General features: G+C 39.7%; 3 protein-coding genes across 5 annotated transcripts in view; 1 reads left to right on the forward strand and 2 right to left on the reverse strand.

Annotated features, from left to right (window-relative positions):
• Window positions 1-14,680, forward strand: part of LOC132798496 (pneumococcal serine-rich repeat protein) — a 64,535-nt gene extending 49,855 nt beyond the window's left edge. For all 3 annotated transcript variants that reach the window (XM_060810367.1, XM_060810369.1, XM_060810368.1), the window contains 3 exons: window positions 8,091-8,987; window positions 9,237-9,568; window positions 10,465-14,680. In XM_060810367.1, coding sequence (XP_060666350.1) covers window positions 8,108-8,987; window positions 9,237-9,568; window positions 10,465-12,438 — 3,186 coding nt within the window. In that variant the 5' untranslated portion in view covers window positions 8,091-8,107 and the 3' untranslated portion in view covers window positions 12,439-14,680. The remainder of the gene's footprint in view (window positions 1-8,090; window positions 8,988-9,236; window positions 9,569-10,464) is intronic.
• Window positions 14,681-14,815: 135 nt separating this feature from the next.
• LOC132798504 (thioredoxin-like protein 4A) lies at window positions 14,816-15,534 on the reverse strand. The gene is made up of 2 exons (XM_060810378.1): window positions 15,366-15,534; window positions 14,816-15,273 (listed from the first exon to the last, which is right to left on the reverse strand). Exons 1-2 carry the CDS (start codon window positions 15,441-15,443, stop codon window positions 14,923-14,925), a joined length of 429 nt encoding a protein of 142 aa, XP_060666361.1. The 5' UTR covers window positions 15,444-15,534; the 3' UTR covers window positions 14,816-14,922.
• Window positions 15,535-15,744: 210 nt separating this feature from the next.
• On the reverse strand, window positions 15,745-18,223 carry LOC132798498 (uncharacterized). Its single transcript, XM_060810372.1, has 3 exons — window positions 17,526-18,223; window positions 17,074-17,462; window positions 15,745-17,012 (listed from the first exon to the last, which is right to left on the reverse strand). The coding sequence occupies exons 1-3, from the start codon at window positions 17,705-17,707 to the stop codon at window positions 15,745-15,747; spliced, it is 1,839 nt and encodes a 612-aa protein (XP_060666355.1). The 5' UTR covers window positions 17,708-18,223.
• Between the last annotated feature and the right edge of the window lie 456 nt (window positions 18,224-18,679).

Here is an 18,679-nt window from a genome sequence, read left to right on the forward strand (position 1 = left end):
ATTTTTGAAAATATATTTTTAAAGCTTATAGCTTTAATGGAACTGTAAAGTGCACTTCTATCAGCTTTCTAATATTATAGCTTAGTGAAAGATCGAAACAATTAACTTAGTTTCTACCATACAAATCATACAATATAAGAACATAGCATTTCCTTAGTTTATTGGCAGCTCTTAACAACCGATGGTTTTTTTAATAGCTTACAGTTCTCAGGCAATTCTTAAGTGCAATTCATCAACTTCCTGATTCTGACATAGTAAATAATTCAGTTAACTAATGAATATTTATTATTAAAACAAAAGCAAAGCACCGTCAGATCTTGCCTTAACACAGATTTTCTTTAGCAATACTTTATATTTAACAGTTAGTATATAAGAAACGTATGAGATACGAAGAGAGAATACAAATAGGAAAATCTTACAATATAACAACAAACTTTATCATTGCAGTTTTGAGAATAGCATTTCGTTAGTTTATTAGCAACGCCTTTATTTTTTATAGCTTACAGTTTTAATGGCATTGTTAAGTGCAATTCATCAGGCTTTTTGATCCACTGAGACAACCTTTCTGCCAGTCATGACCCATGTGAGTGCAAAAAGGGGCAGCAACCAAGCCACATATAAAATATGTGGCGAGCTTTGCGGACAATGTGCAATCTGTGCCAGGCACATGTCACCCACACACACACACACGCCAAACGACAGAGACAAAGGCGAGATGTCAGCAACAGTGGAAGTAACTACAAGAACAACAGCAACAGCAACGGCAGCAACAGTAGCAGCAGCAACAATGACAACGACAGCAGCTGTGGCGCAAAAAAAAAAAACAAAAAAAAAGGCAGAAGCAGCAGCACAAGAATGGAGAGCAAAACTATAATGACAGCCTCTAGACAAAGCGAGCTGCTGGGTGAGCTGCTGAGCTGCTACTCTTGGCTGTGAGTGTGTGTGTGTGTGTGTGTGGGAGGTGTGGCAAGGGCTTTGCAGCAGCAACGGCAGCAAAACTTTAATGGTGTCAGTAATTGTTAACTCAAGCGACGTTTATTTCCTGCCTGCCAGCCTGCCAGCTTGTCTCTCTCGCTCTCTCTGTGTGAGTCTGTGTGTGTGTGTGTGCAGTGCAAAAACATTGCATACTTTGTGGCGCTTTTATTATACAATACTGTACATCTTTGCTTGGCACTTTTACGCCGCTGTTAAGGATATAAAAACAAAAGTCAAGTGTCGCCAGGCAGCTGACACACGCCCACAAAAGAAGGGAAAGGGGGGAGAGAAAGGAGCACACACGCAGTAAGCAGTAAGCGAGTAAATGTGAGTGCCCAGCTTGGCAGCAAATGCAAGTAAATTACGTATACGCCATGTGGCTGCCATTCTTTTTAGTGAAAATAAACGTGCGCAAATTAACTGGCACTGGCATAACATTTAATTAACACTCGACACTGAGGCCACTGACTCCCACACACACACACACACACACACACACACACACTAATAAACGGGGCAACAAAGAAAAGCCAGCAACAATTTTACAACATTGGCCACATTTGTCAATTTCATGTCAAAATGTGAGGCCCAAAATAAAAAGGAATGCGAGGAATGCCAATGGAACAGCCACAGCCATAGCCACAGCAGCTTCAGCTTCAACTCCAACAACAGGATAACAAAGTCGTTATAAATTTGTCTAGACGCCTTTTGTCTAGCAAAAACATGACATGGCAGCCAATCCAAGAGACAGCCAACTAGCGAGGCAGCTGCCCAGCTGCCCAACTTTGCACCAACTTTGAGTGACATTATTGTCCATTGAAAGCAATTCGGGTGTCTGTCCCTGTGCCTGCTGCCTGTGTGTGGCACCAATTTGTCTGGCTGCCACATAAAAATTGTTTCAAATTAGTTGTTAATTTGACTGTTTTTTTTTTTTTCGCCTGTTTATCTTGTGTAATTTGTGCGCTACGCTTCAGCGAAATTGCCCCCGACTTTATAAGCCATTTTCTTTAATATGTGTGCATAATTTATTGACCATTACTTTGCGACGCGAAGTTAACTAGACATGCGAAGATAGACACACAATAATGCATTAATATTTAATGCTGTACATTTTCTGTACAAAATTGTATTTGAGTTCGTTTTTTAAGAAATTCTTTTTATTGATTTTCTTTGTGGAATTCAATTTTGTACCGCGCGCACAAATCTCTCTCGCACTTTCTTTATTTTGCTCGCTCGCTGTCTGAAGAATCCATAAAATAATGTTAGGCGGAAATTACTTAATAAATTATGCAGCTGTTGATGTAATATTGCCTGCGTTTCATTTCGTTTCGGTAGACGACTTTAATAAATTTTAAATTGATGAAATGCGTGACGTAAAAAAGGTGTAAAAAAGCAAGAAATTTGCAAACAAATTGCTGTCGAGTTATTGTCGAATTTTTATATGCAAATAGCTGTCCAATTACTCTCAATGCAATACATCACACATGATACATACACAAACATAAATTGAGTTCACAAACACAAACACACACAGAGAAATATAGATTTGATATTTGATTTATAGACTCGCCTCCACTGAAAGCAGCGACAATCAAACATCGAACTTTATCTGCGGTCTTCCAAGTGATTAAGCAATAAATCCATATACGAGTTGACAGTGAATTATGAACTGAGAGGAAGGCGAAAATGCGAAAATTGTGCGACAAAAATAGGAAAATGCGAAATGTAAGCAAAAGTAAAGCTATTTGCCATATGGCAATTTGACAAGCCAAAGTCATTTCGAGCTTACGCAAAATGGACTTTGACTGCTGTCATCGAGTCGAGTAAAGTAAAGTAATACTATCTTCAGCAGTAGAAAGAAGTATCCTTTCTCGTCCTTGTTTCTGGGCATTGGCAAACCAGAGCACGTTTTGCTCTTAAATATTTGTGCAAAATATTAAAAGTAGGCAAAATGCAGGAGACGTGACACATTTCTCGCACGACACAAATCGAATTGCTAAGCTACACACAAAAATGCTTTAAGCGCATAATTTGCGCCTTTGAACCGAATGCAATTTAAAAGATATTTCAGCTTATACATTTTTGAGGGCAAACAAACTCAACAGAGACAAACAAACGTACAATTCCAAATAAAATAAAATGTTTGTCAGGGCGTGTAGAATTTTCTTTGCCTGTCTCATAAACGTAAAACGCTTAGCATTAAAGACAAAGAGAGAGAAAAAAAATATAAAAAGCACAGGCAGGACATGCAGGATGAGGGGAAGGTGAAAGGCGGGGCGTTAACAATGCCGCCAAATGAAACAACAAAAAACATGGCCATAACAATAAAAGCACAACAATAAGCAGTAACAACGACGACGATGACGACGCAAGGCAAGGATGAGCAGAGCAGAGGCAGAGCAGTGCAAGGACGGAAAGCAGGCGACGCAGTCAAGAGAGCTAAAGCCATAGACAGAGATAGAAATGGCAATGGAAATAGAGAGAGTGAGAGAGAGAGAGAGAGAGAGAGAAGGAGGCAGTTTTCCTCATGGCCGTGTGGCTGCCAAGTGTAGCAGATTAACGGAATGTTTGTTAAATGGCACACGGCAGTTGTGGCAGCCAGGAAGAGATAGAAGAAGAGAGAAAGTGAGAGAGAGAGAGAGGGAGCTCTTGACTCATAATTTGACTAAAACAGAGGGGGGCAGGGAGGTAACTGCCTGTGGGCCCAATGTCCCAGCAGGGCATAGACAAAACACACGCTAATAAGCCACAGAATAAGACAGCACGAAAGCTCAGAGCCAAAGCAACTGACAGCAGAATTGGCAGCAAGAGATGGAGAAAGAGACAGAACAAGAGAGAGAGAAGAAGTCGCTTTAAAGCCGAAAAACCTAAGGCCTTTAATTTCTATAATTTCCTACAGCTTAGCAGACATTTTAATTAATTAAAAATAATAATAAAGGCGGAACAAAACAAGGCAAACAACAAGAAGAAAAGTAAAGAAGCTGCTGAGAGATTGGTTAGAATATCGAAGTAAAAGCGGCCAAAATTATGCAGCAAGAAGAATATTTTCATTTTCATTTCATTTTCTTAATGCTTTTTAAAAGCGGCTTATAACATAACGTAAGTATGTCCGTGGTTATGTGGTCTTATTTTGAAGTACAATGCTGCTTATTTCGATAGGAATTGTGCCGAAAATTTCGGGAGAATATGTTGGAGATAATATAAAAATGAAATATTTATTTATTTCATTTAAAAGGTTTTATATAAAACAAAATAAATATTAACAATATTACTAAAGCACTGGCTGCAAAGGCCTTCGTCTTGGAAATGAAGTACAATTCGTATACTCGAATGTACGCATAAAAATAGAAATCAAAACAGATTACTTGAAAAACTAAAAATAAAATGTATATGTTACAAATAAAAGAAATCACAGAATGAACATTTTCTATTCGTAAAATTTATTTTCTACATATTTAACTATTTTGCTTCAACAAATTAATTTAAAAATACAAATTTTCCATTTTCTATTAGTAAAATATATTATATAGTAAATTAATTCATTCAAATAATTTATCTTTTACTTACGACTGATGATACTTACAACTTGCTAATGTCACCCGATACCGATTTAAATATATTTATTTACATACTTCAATGTATTGAATTCATAATTAACTAATTTAAAATATCAATTGGGAGAACATGATCAATTATAATTAAATAAATAAATTTATTTATATATAACTTGAGAATGTTAAAGCAATTGATTCTCAATTAATTCAAATTCGATTTTCTAAATTGTATTTATTTATTTTCCGCCAGTCAAAAAGATTTTCGAAAGCATGCTTAGTTCAATTAATTAGGAATATTTGTATTATTTTGAAAGTCATTTTCACGGCAAGTCCTAAGCAAATGTCTCGCGGTGTGCGAATACATTTTTTGTATAATGCTTCAATACACATGAATGATTTCTTTGTCGAGGCGAAAGCTCGAAGCACAACTCAATTTGATGTGGCAAATATGCAACACACATACAAACACATTTACTCACAGAACAAATACAATACATTGTTCGCTGTGCTATATATAGATACGTACATACTCTTATAGGGATATATTCAATATATAAGTATATATAATTTCAATTGATTTGCCGTCAATTTCATTTTGGGCTAAATTCAAAGCGTTAAAAGGCAAAAATGGCCTGCAGAAAAACTCAGACACAAACACAAACACACATCCAGATACTCGTATACATAAGAAACATGACGCTAACATTGATGAATTATTATTTGCCACACACACACACACACTCAGTCTATAGCTATAGATATACACACAACAAATAAATACATTACGCATACCGTGTGGCAACGAGTCGAGTCAAGTTGAGGCCGCCTGTCAGCAATGTTTGCCGTTGTAGCTGCTCCTGCTGCTGCTGCCTTTGCCCCGTTAGTCTAACCGCAATCATTCATCATGCTGCACAACAACAATAACATGTTGCTCTGCCTCTCATACCTTCGCTTCCCTTCCTTTCCCCTCTCTGCTGTGGTTAGTCTCGCTGACCATTTTCCGCTCATTTTACCCCCAAACGCCTTGACATCGATATTGGTGTTGATACACACTCTCAATGCGCCGACATCGTTAATGTTCTTGTTATATTATTGTATGTATTCTCTATACGCTTCAGCCTTTATTAAACTTTGGCTTAAACACAATTATCAGTTTGCTACTCGAATCCCTCACGTGCCTAACACCGCCTGGTAATCCATCAATGTGGTCAACACTTCGAAAGAGAGAGCACTTTGTCTTTTGGCCCCACACCTGAGGTACACAAGTCTCCAGAGGGAAAGCAAAGAAACAGAGCTGAAACTAGATGTGCACTTCATTGCCCAACAAATTATCCAATCAACTTGAGCAGGCAAAATAGTAAGGTAGAAAGAAAAAGTCATTAAAAATCACTTGAAAGTGCTTCGACTGCAATTTGAGTTAACAATTTCGCCTCATTATGCGCACGAATTATGGCCAATGCCATAATGGCCATTAAAAGTTTTCTTCTTTTTTTTGCGTGTTGCAAATGGAAAACTGTGAAAGAGCATAGCAGAGAAAAGAAATGGAAATGTGTATGTATAGCAGAGTCAAGGTGGCTGAGACACATTAGACCAAAACTTTTACAATAATCATTTGGCAACGACTGATGGTCAGTCAGTCTGTCTGTCGTTGTCGTTGTCCTTGTTCACACAAAAAAAAAAGATAGGATGAGATGTGCAGCACATACACACACAGAGAGAAAATGGCATAACTATGTACATAAAACAAAAAAAATATATCGAAACGAAACGAAAAAAAGGGAAAATTGAAGGAGGAAAAAAGATAGAAAGAAAGAAAGAAAGAAAAAACGAACGGACCGACAACTCAGATAGAAAATTCAGTAGAGCGCAGCTCCACAAAACTGCGCGGCTGTCAATACAAAAACGAACAATTAGATGGTTGTTCAGAAGAGGGGAAGCTGAGAGGTAGAGAGAGAGAGAAACAGAGAGAGAGAGAGGAGAAGCTGCCAATGACAATGAGGCGGGCAACAGGCGAATCGTCCTTCTGAATTATTGAGCGTGCTACTTGTTGAAAATCCAAGGATGTAATGGAGCCTCGAATGCCTGACGAACAAACTGACTGAATGACTGACTGACTGACTGCCTAACGCATACACACACATACAAATACGAAGCATACTCTTGTATGTGAGTGTAACTTTAATTTACTCATTTCAACAAAACGTTAAAAATTTACTAAGTTATTTCCCCCAAAGGGAATGTCGGCCATAGCAGCGTGAGGGCGTGAGAAAAGTGCTTCGCCGAAGAAAATGCGAAATGAAAAGCGCTAAAAACAATTAAAAACTTTGCGGCGCACTTGAAGAATGTGCGAGCCCAGCTACAGCTACAGCCACAGCTTTAGCTTCATCTTCAGCATAGCGTAACGTGGCCGAGTTTATGGCTTTTTAATTGCTTTCCCTCGGTTTGGTGGAGTGCGAAGAGGGGCGCGCGACTCGCGGAGACCGAAGGTGCTAAATTGGAAATAGAACCTAAGCGCTTTCGCTTTATTTATCTATACGCGTTAAACCGTAGCATACTTTTTTGCGCATACAAAAACCAATCAACTTGAAGCGTCGCATGGGGGTTAAAAAACGAGCATGAAAGCAAATAAACTCGTTTATACAAACAATTTTGCAATTTATGTTTGCACTGCGTCAATAATTACTGAATATGGCATCACAACTATCACTTTTATGTGTGTGTTAGGTCGCATTCAATGTGTAATTCAACTTTTCAAATTTATTTAAAATACAATTATCAATGCCGCAATCGAGTAAATACAAATATATAAACTGCAAACATTGCATTACATTAATTCGATGTTGATAAATATTTTGTTTTACAATATAATTAGGTAAGCTGGTAAATAATGAGCAAATAAAGTATTTATTTAAAATACATATCAGTTACTTTTTATTTGAAAGCAATGAAATTTCTTTACAAACTATTTTTTGACCAAATTGAACAAATAAACATATTGAAATGAAAGTGTATAATTAGAAATGAAAGCTTTACTGGTATTCTAAAAATAGCAGTTACATAATTCATTTTGATATTTATTTAAAATGTACAACAATTTCTTTACATACGAAATTGTGAATTTCTCAAACCATATAATCAATCAATTGGTCGTTAAATAATTTATTAATTTTGAATTCAAAAATGACTGTACAAATCTAGTTTTAAAATTAATATAAACATATTTTGTTAGCTTATAATTTGGGATTTTAAAATTTGGATTTTAAAAAGGGAATTCATTATTTTCAATCTATTTTTAAATTACATTTAATTCTCCATCGTATCAATGCTTTTTACTTAGCGAAAAGGCCACATAAAAGTATACGAATCTTCACACAAAACAAGCTAGTTAACAAAAGAGAATTTAAAAATGTAAGATAAATAAATGTATATCAAACCTATCAAAAAACAAGCTTATGGGTACTTTTACGCTTAATTTTATAGCTTACTTTTAATGACAATTTTGAGCTGCTTATTGCGCTCTTTATTAATGTTACTTTTTGTTTTTTTTTTTGTGTATTGCAGACAATGTTTCAATAGAGATGGCCAAACTTTCGCGACGTGCTTCGTCGTCTGCAACAACGCCGCCAACAGCCACAGCAACAGCAACCGCAACCGCAACAACAGCAACTACAACAACTGGAAGTGGAACAGCAAGTGGAACAACGTCAGCAACAGTTCGTCATGCTCGAGGGGCAAATCAACAACAACAGCAGCAGCAGCATCAGCAACAGCAACAACTGCAACGCAACACGCGTGCCTCGAGCAACAGCCTGCGAAATGCTCAAACGGCCAACTTTGTTGATCCCGATGCCAGCGTTGCTCACGAGCTCTCAGCTGCGGCAGCAGCTGCAGCAGTATCATCCTCTTCCTCATCCTCTTCCCCGTCAGCAGCAGCAGCAGCGGCGGCGGCATCGGCACCGCCGACGTACGCCAGTCCGGTATACCACAACACTGCCATCAATCCCTCGCCTGCAACCACACACGTACCCGTCTCGGCCACGCCATACATGCCGCTTCTGCCGCCCGGCGAACGCAATCTGACCGAGGCGGAAAATGCCGCCGAGCGAGCGCGCATACGCGAGGAATTCTTTGCCACCTATGACGTGATGACCGGCGTCCGTATTGCCGCCACGCTGGGCGGCTTTTTTGGCCTGATGGTCTTTCTCATCGTGTGGAAGAGTCGCAGCAGCAGTAACGAAACGCTAAAGGTGCTCAAGGATCCCAAGATGGCAGCTGTCGCCGCCGTTTGCATGCAGGAGGAGGAGGAACGCGAGCTGCAGGAGGCGATTGTGGCCACCGGCATGTCCATCTATCCGGATGAGTACGATGCACTTGTGTATCGCCGGCAGCGCATGTTGTCGCTTGGCAATGTGAGTGCGCCGCCGCTGCTCAATCGCGGCTATCGCTGCGCCTCCGTGGGTAAGCCAATGCGTATACGTAATACTCCAAATTTAGTGTTTGTAAGAGGAGGCGATTGCGGTTTATATTAAATAAAATATAGAAGAGCAAAGAATGATATTTTTATGTTAAAAAAATATATGTTATATATATTTTGATTCAAATTAAGAAATACTTTAAAAAATATTATGCGATGTATAATAATAATATATAATAAAGTTGTATAATAATGTACACCTTCTAACAAATATTATTATTATTTTATTATAGGTGGCGTGGGCGTGCCTGGACCTGTGGGCTATAGCTATCTGTTGGAGCCGCCGCGTCGCTTTTCCTACTCTGCGATGTCGGCGGGGGGCGGTGCTCCCGGGGCGCCAGGAAGACGCAAGAGCGGCTCCGAATCATCGCGTATTTTTAGCAATTATCCAATGGGCGGCAGCTTTGGCACGGACGATTACTTTATGGAAACGGAAGATGAGCTCGAACATGAGGAGTATATGCAGCAAGATGCCCACGAGGAGGAGGATGAGGAGCAGGAGCAACTGCATCAACGCACAGATTCGACGCGAAGCAAACAAGGGTTTCTCTCCGTACCATTAGCGGTGAGTGGTAGACGAAGTGATTAGATAACTAAGCGGAATGATTTAAAAGAGATTTTATAGAGAGAGAAAAGTTCTTAAGATCACGAAAGAAACTTAAATAAAGATGAAAAATATATCAAGAGTAAACTGAAAACATGAATTTCCAAAGGAGAAATTATTGGTTTTAATACAAACATGCGAAAATCTTGGGAAATGAACTTTAACCAGAAAGCATTTGATCAACAACGAAGCTCTTCAATTTTGCCCCTCATTTTATTTTATGGTCTTTATTATTAAACATTTTATCGAACATTCATATTTGTTTATAAACAAGAATTTAATGACTGAATCTTGTAGCTTTTGAACACACTCTTTAGGTTCATTAGAAATCAAGAGCTTATGAAAATAAACAAGTCAATCAAAACCGAAATGATTTTGTTGTTGTTTGCTGTAAAATCAGCTCTTTATTTTTAGAAATAATTTATAATTTCAATAATTTGAGAATTATTTTCAGACCTACATTTTTATACTTGCTACCCAAGGGATAGAAGGGTTTTGTCACTTTTTTAATTGGGACTTAGCTGCTTTGGCTGATAATTTTGCATATTTTGACCTATTAAAATATACCAAATATTATACCGCAATATACCGAATGTCATATTTCGTATATCAATAAAGTACCACATTGGAAATAATGGTATATTTCGACTTAATATGCCAAATATGGCCTTCGGTATATTTTAGTACTATTTCGGTATATAATTTGGTATATTTGACGAATAATACTTCACTTGTTGCTTTTATTCAAAATGGAAAGAGGGTACTTCACAGTCGAACACACTACACTTTAGTTTTCTTACTTGTTCTTTCTCACATTTAATGTATTTTCTCCCCTCTCATTTTGCCATAATTTTCAGGGCCACGACTCGCGTCGCAGCAGCGCCATGACCTGCTGCAGCACCGACAGCTCCTATTTGGAGCGTCGCACCTCGGCCTACACGCTTGGCATGAGCAATCTGCCGCCGACGCTGCAGCGCAAATTGTCGACAGCATCGCGCACCTCGAGCATCGAGAATTGGGATTATTACTATCCGGACATTCAGGTGATACAGCCCACCCCCAAGGCATCACCTTGCCCCTCAGAGCGCAGCATTCACGAGACGACGACGACGCCGAAATCGACGCCTGCATCGGCTTCGGCATTGGCTTTGAGTGCGCCCAGCATTAAGCGCAAGCACAGCATTGTCTCTTATGATCCGGAGAGCAATCAGGCGGGACGCAAACAGCAGATCCACTCGATCAGCGCGGACACTGTGGACGTGTATCCCTACAATCAAACGGATGTGAGTTTGCCGCTCAAGTCGACACCTCAACAGCAACAACATCAGCAACAGCTGCATTTTAATGATTCGCCATCGGAGGAACTTCGTCTGGGCGTGCGACGCAAACTGACGCTGGTGGAACTGCAACGCAGCAGCAACAACGTGGAGAGCAACAACAATAGCTTTCCCTACACAGCGAATGCTGCAGCGCCTGTTGCAGCCCCCGCAGCGTCTGCAGCCACCAACAGCAACGCCACAAACAATGCCACCTCGAGCAGCATTAGTGTGGACAGCACTCCGGTGAGCTTGGATCGACTCAATGGCAGCATTAGTCTGGGCACCGTTTCGACAAAGGCGGCCCCCGTGAATCCTTTGCCCGCCTTGGAGGGCAAACGTGCCCCGCTCGCCTCGTTAAGTTCCTTTAAGATCTCATCGCTGGAATGCGCCGACTCCGAGTTGCGTTCCCTCGACGAGGACTCGGTGTTCGGGCTGGAGGAAAGTGCCGCCGACACAGACGATGATATGCAGCAGCTAAGCAGCGATAGCGAAGAGCAGAATTTGGCACTCGCAGCAGCTCAAGTGGCGCCCATGGTGCCGACAAATTACGTCAAATCGGGTCCGGTGGTGTTGCCCATCAAAAGGATGAGCTTGAGTTCAGTGCCCATGACGGGCGCCCGACCACGACGTCCACAGCTGCAGCGGCATCGAACCATAAGCACAGCCAGCGAGCGACAGACTGGACAGGCTGCAGTTGGCGCTGTGCCGCCTCCGCTGGAGACGCACTTTGGGGCCGTGATCTGCAGTCCATTGCAGTCGCGACGTGGCCAATTGTTGCAGCAGCACAGCGATCCGCAGACAACGACGACAACCACAACGACAACAACGACGACGACGACCACAGAGGATGACACGTGCTCCACATTGAACACCGAGCTGGGGCTCCTGGATGCGGTGGCCACAACAAGTCCCTCGGGTGGTATTGGCGGCGGAGGTGGTGGTGGGGAATCCACAACGCATACGCAGTATAGCAGCCTCAATACAGTCATCAGTGTGGGACACTCGAGTCCAAGTCCACAGTTGGACAATAAGTCAACAGTTGGCAAGCATGCAGCACAACAACAACAACAACAACAGCAACAACAACAACTGCCATCCAATAGCAACAGCAACAGCAACAATAGCAACAGCAACATTAGACTGGGCCACGATCCGTGTGCATCCTCCATATCGGATTCGGTGATAGCCACACAGCGGCCCCAAAGCATTTGCATGCCTTCCTCGCTCAAGGAGCTGATCCTACGTGGCGGCGGCGCCACCAGCAAAAGTGCCCATCAGCTCAGTTTGCATCACAGCGAGGCCACGTCGAGTGCAACGCCAGCTGTGATGTTGGAGTTGCCACTGATACGTCTGCCCACAGATGACGACGATGACGACGACGATGATGATGATGTGGAGCATGGGTTGGGCAATGCAAATGGCGGCGAGGATAGCCTGGAGGATGAGTCGCATTCAAGGGATCCCAGTCTGCCCGGCAGTTCCAGAAAGTGGTCAAAGGAGACGCTCTTCTAGCCCAGCGAGCTGCAGTTCCAAACACGATCACGAGCTTAACGAGTATTGTTGGGTCAACCCCGAAAAATTAGTAATATACAGAAATATAATATGATAATGTAGTAGGCAAGGAGCAGCTGAAAAAATGCAAACAACAACAACAACAACGTATTCGTACTTAGAGACTGTTGTCTATTATTGTTAATAGAACTCTTAAAGGTTAAGTAGTGATACTCGGATTTATTTTTCACCACTATCTATTAACAGGAATACAATACATGCGAAATGTATATTTATATACCTATACAGATACATACATACATATAGTATATACATATATTTCTATATAGAACTCGTAGTATTTTGCCAGCAGCCAGCCAGCAGCAAAATCTGAAAAGCAGATATCAGTCTCCCCCTCACATAAAAGAAGTATAATACTACTAATACTATATATCATAAATGTTATTTATTTATTTATATTTTCTACTATAATGAAATACATTCTTCTAGTGTCTTAAACAACAGCAGCAACAGCCAAAAACAAACAAATACGATTACTTCAAGTATTGTATATTAGAAATTTTTTATAGATTGCACACTCACACACACACACCCAAGAACTTTAAACAAAAACATTCAAAACCAAATACAAAACTGATGTACACTGACAGATAAAACGGAAAAGTATGAGCCATAATATTATAATAATAATATTAGTACATACTTATAATTAGATGAGAACTTAAAGACCTCGATAAGCATTAGTCGAACTCTATTCTACTATTATTCTACGACTCTTCTATTTTCTAATTTTTTGATAACTTTCATAGCATCTCTTTACCAAATTCATGTATTTTCTGGAAATTCTTCGCAAAAAAGAAAAATTAAAAACACTTTTTGAAAATGCGATAAATTAAAGGCCATTCGAAAGCAAATTGTTAAAATTACAAACAAAAAAATAGAAAAAAAACTGAAAAATACAAAAAAAAAAAAAAACTATGATATATAATTAGTTGTTGTCAAAAAAGAAAATGAAATTATAGCGTTACTTAAAACAAGTGTTAAACAAAATAGTATGAACAATTTCCTAACTCATCCCACCTACCCATCTCTATTTTTCTATGAAAATGCATTTGCTCCACAAGTGAGAATAAAAGTTATAGCAAATAATTATGAAGAATTATTAAATAATATATAAATAAATAAATAACTTGTATTTTTCAAAAAAGGAAAACAAATCAAAATACATATAAAAAAAGCCATAACGAAAAAACAACTAAAATTAAAATCTATATTATAATATGATATATGAGTAACAAACAACTAGAGCTGCATTTTGTCGTTTTGTGTGGGAGATTCAACGAAACCTATTAGAGACTTTCTCACATGCCTGAGCCTAATTTGTACCTATCCTATTGCATAAGAGTAAAACCAAAAAAGAACAAAAATAACTAAATCAAGCCCTATTTAAAAACATATTTTTGAATACTAGTAAGGTATTTTATACGATGAACAAATCAACTCAAATGGCGCCTAGGAAATGGTATATCAAAAGCAAAAGGAAACTAGTAATACTTGCAAGTATAAAACATATAAATAAATATTTAATTGTTGGTTATATGCTGAAGTCAATGAAAAACAACAAACCAAATTAAAAAAAAAACGATTGTAGCGTTTAATTTGTTTCACAACAAAACGAAAAACAAAAATATATATTAACTAAAAATGTAGCTAATAAACACATATATATTTAATAGCAAGAGAAGATGAAAAATAACATAAAAAGAGATCGTAAGTTGTACAAGTCGAATGAAAAAAGTAGCAGAACCAATTGTTAAACCTAAGCTTATTACAATTATAAGAGATCCAAATAAACCAAAAAAGCGAGCTGTTGTATTAAATGAACAATAATGAAAATGTATTCAAAATGGTTCAACTTGTACACAACTTGTGAGGAAAATGTGTAGGAAATGCGTCGAGCGATTTTCAAATTTCTTTTTTTTAGTTGAACACAACTTATTAAAAAAAAATTGAGGAAAACTCCATAAGGTCTTTTGTTGTGGCGCTTTTCTTTTATACTTTTGTACTAATACTATTTCCTATAAGTATTTCACACAATCTCCAATCTTCTAATTTCCATAATCATGTATGTACCTTTAGCTAAATTTTAATTACAATTGGTAAAAATAAAAACCAAAAACAAAACTGAGAAGCATGGAAAATGAAAGCAATTGACAAAAGAAATATACTATTAAATACAGTTATAAAGCCAAAGAGCTATTAAAAACACTTAGTTAAATGTTATACATATATAATGAAAAACAAATGAAAAAAAAATACAAAATTGATGTAAATGTTAGCGATATTATTGAGAAATGTGACAAAAAAATGAAAAAGAAATAAACCAAATGAAAAAAATATACACAAAAGTTGCAAAGACAAAACTTGTTTCAATTTCAAGATACTTTTAATATAGCCTAAAATATATACAATAGTTGATCTATCTTAGTATCTATATTTGGTGGAGTAATCCTTTGGTGAGACAACTAAACCACGTCCTTTTCTTGCTCCACGATAGACGGTCTCCACAATGTCAATCATTTCCTGCTTATCCTCGAGTGGCCAGTTGATTTTGTTGTTATTACCCGTTCCCAAATCAATCATAATGTGTTTGTTGCGAAAGAAGAACATCACGGTGCAGGGATCGTACAATTCGTACATTTTGTTAAAGTCCGGCACCTCTGTTATGTCCACTAAATAGATGACTGCAAAGTTTTTCACCTTCTCGGCAATGCTGTACATGACCTCGTCCATTTTCATACATGCAGGATCCCAATCGTGGCCGAAACGTATAACCTAGAATAGGGGGAAGGTTTTAATCGAGTCTCTTATGAGACTTTGCAGGCCACACGAACTGGTGGCACATTGGAATTGCTTTAATTACTTACAACAACACGATCTTCCTCCGAGAGTATGGCCTGATCAACTTGCCAGCCATTGTGTAAATGCGGTAACATATACGACATCTTGTAGCTTTAGTTTTATTATTATTTTCGCAAAATTATTAAACGTAAACAAATCGCCAGGCGAATTGAGGAATCAGTATGACAGCAAATGAAAAACGCCAAGATACTATTTTACATATACAAAAATATACCAGATTCATGTTATGCAGCTGGTTACACTTTATAGTATATTCGGCGAGCAGTTATCGATAACTGTGCATAACGCAAAAGTTTCAAGCGCAGCCAACTTCACTGCTCGCGCCAAAAAAAAGTAAAACCGTTTAAATTACAAGTGTGTTTTATTTGTAGCGCCGGTCGTCAATTATAAATATTTTTGCTTAAAGTTATCTATCTGCTGCAGCACATTGACTGTCATCTCATTAATAAACTCATTCCTACTCTGATCCGAATAATCGGGTAAACTACGTCGCGACACATAGTGATTGGGCAAATTGACCTTATGACGACCAATCGACTTGATGATCAGCCACAGAATGTAGAAACTAAACCACACGGTGAAGTACAGAGGTATGTACCACAGTTTTCGACCAATGTAGAAGTAACTGTACTTTTTAACACGTGGCTCTGGTGGTGGCGGCGGTGGTGGAGGAGGCGGTGGCGGTGTGGTTGGCGGTGGTGGTGGTGGCGGTGGAGGAGGAGGTGGCGGTGGTTCCACATGATGATGATGGTGATGATGATCATCATAGATAAGTTCGGGATATGAGACATCGGGAAATGAGGGATAAGCATAATCATGATGATCTGGATAGTGCTCGTGATGCTCGGGATGATCATCATGATATTGCAAGGGCTCAGAGTAATCGTGTCCATGGTCGTGATGGTGATCATGGTCATGGTCATGATCGTGGTCTGCTGGCTTTGGAGCTGCCGACTCCGGATGGGATTCCAACCAACCGGGCGGCGGTGTTGCATATTCCATGTTAGGATCATACTTGTTATCGTCACTGGGATGCGCTTGGCCGCCAGTTTGTAACACTGGCAATGGGCCATCATCGCCGCCACCACCACCAGGCATGCCTCCTGCATCGCCACCATCATCGCCGCCGCTCATCGCAACGCCGCCAGTGTCGCCTCCCATCGCGTCTCCTGCATCTTTTCCCTCATCCTTGGCCGGCGCCGGATTATCTTGTGCACTCGCTGGCAATGTACCAATCACGTCATCATTCTCGGGATCATCATCAGCTGGAGCCGCTGGCACTGCGCTTGCTGAGCTCGCCGCCGGCAGCTTATCACCACCGGCTGGGATCACAGGACCAGGATATTGATAGCCCGTGCTGGGACTGTTGTAAGCATAACCGGCAGTGCTCAAAGCATTCCCCGATGCAGGTGGCAAATAGCTGGAAATTGTATCCGAGGGCTGCGCAGCCTTGGGATCCTGCGATGGCGATGGATATTTGGTATTGAGCGGCGGAAAGGAGTAGGCATCCTTGGGCGGCACATAAGAAGAAACGACATTGGAACCGGCAGCTATTTTGCCATCATACTGTTGTTGATGGGAATGCTGATGATTGCCCTTGAAGACATTTGAAGCGACGCCTTCACCGGGAGCAAAGCGATCTTGAAATTGACCTAGATAGGATACTAGCGAAGTTAGGATGAAGTTCCGATAAAATACGCATCTCAAACTCACCACGATTGTAGCCGCGCTGTGGATTCCTGTATCGTTGACTCTGTGTCTTTGGTCGCTGTGGACGCTGTGTCTTCCTTTGCGGCGTGAGAAGCTGGCCAAATGGATACGAGGTGCGATAGTCAATAGCGCGTCCAGTAGACGCAGCTTCAATCAAGCCCGGCGGCGGCAATTCGCTAGATTCTTCTGTTGGCTGCTCGTGCGTTAAGGGCGTGACGAACACAGTTGGTTCCTGATCCACTACAGGCTTTATTTCAGTCTCCACCACAGGCTTTGGTTCAGTTTTCACCTGTGCTTCTTGTATATGATTGTATGGTATGGGCAAAGGTAGCGCAGTTGTCGTCGTCGTTGTGGTGCTTGTTGTGGACACCACATTCTCACTCGAGTTAAAACTGCAGATTACGTGGAGGTCAAGAAAATTGTTTCACTTTGTAGCCACATGAATTGGAACTCACATTTTGGGAAATATTAAATCCGTATTCAGCGCCTTGTAGATGCGTGGTCCCTGATCCGCTGCAGCACCATTCCCGCTCATCAAGACCTGTGAATAGGCCTCGATTTGCATGGGCAGCAGCAGCAAACCTAGCGCAAGGCTTAAGACTAAAAGCAGCGCACACTTTGCGCCGAGTCGTGTCATTTTAATTAGTCTTCTTCACACAGGACACTCTTTATATATTTCTGTGTTATTTAATTTCGTTTAATCCCTTTTTGTTTTGTATTGAGCTTACACACTCGTCATTATCCGTTCGAGCTTCGCGTATAGCTCGACTGCACCGCACCGCGCGAAATTCACGAATCCACTGAGAAACTGAAGCTGGAATGGTTTTATTCCGAGTGTGAGCCGCGCAGAGACATGTATTTGATTTCGTTTTTTCATGACCCAGTTAAAGGTGCTACTAGAAGTGATCTATATAGACTTAGTATGCATATATAGTCAGCTCCATTGGACAGCACTTTCATTTCGCTGTCGTCGCCCAGGTGCTAATTAATTGTTACTCCACATATTCCAATCGCAGTTCATCGCATCTGCCGTTATGTTCTTTAGCATCCCCAGCCATGTCCGAAAATTCCTCAATCCGTTAGAGAATACATAAGTATCTATAACCGGGCGTGTGGCTGTAATTTTGCAAGCAATTAGAAAGCTTCTCTAATTTATTAACTTTAATGCCTACAAATAATTACAAAAATTGTCTTTAAAATAAATTCCGAAGAGAGAAAAATGTATTATTAATTTGAGATCATTAAAAATGATTTTCGAGTAAAATATTAACGTTAAGAAAATGCAATTATAAAGAATTCCTACAATAATAAAAAACCTTATTTAATAATTGCATCTTATCATATCAAAACAAAAATATTTAAATCATGATATACCAAAAGATCTCAATACGAAGAGCAATCTTCAAGTTCTTTGTTTCCTAATGCAGTGCCTCAATCAATTTGTATTTGTTACTTCCGCATATTTACATATTTTCTATATTTACAATATTTAAACATTGAATGAAATTGTCAACTTTAGTCAGTAGGACGCACTTCTCGTAGAAAAAAAATGTGCTAATTAAATCGAACACCGAGACATGTTTTTGTTAAAGAAAAGTATAAAGCAACC

Source organism: Drosophila nasuta, chromosome 2L (assembly GCF_023558535.2).
Source record: "Drosophila nasuta strain 15112-1781.00 chromosome 2L, ASM2355853v1, whole genome shotgun sequence".
Lineage (NCBI taxonomy): Eukaryota > Metazoa > Arthropoda > Insecta > Diptera > Drosophilidae > Drosophila > Drosophila nasuta.

Excerpts from the sequence above, each read along its gene's own strand:
- LOC132798504 (XM_060810378.1), bottom strand. The coding sequence starts at position 15,443 with ATGTCGTATATGTTACCGCATTTACACAATGGCTGGCAAGTTGATCAG. Across the intron at positions 15,274-15,365 it reads CGGAGGAAGATCGTGTTGTT|GTTATACGTTTCGGCCACGA; the intron begins GTAAGTAATTAA and ends CCCCTATTCTAG.
- LOC132798498 (XM_060810372.1), bottom strand. The coding sequence starts at position 17,707 with ATGACACGACTCGGCGCAAAGTGTGCGCTGCTTTTAGTCTTAAGCCTT. Across the intron at positions 17,463-17,525 it reads GATTTAATATTTCCCAAAAT|TTTTAACTCGAGTGAGAATG; the intron begins GTGAGTTCCAAT and ends CGTAATCTGCAG. Across the intron at positions 17,013-17,073 it reads ACAGCGCGGCTACAATCGTG|GTCAATTTCAAGATCGCTTT; the intron begins GTGAGTTTGAGA and ends TATCCTATCTAG.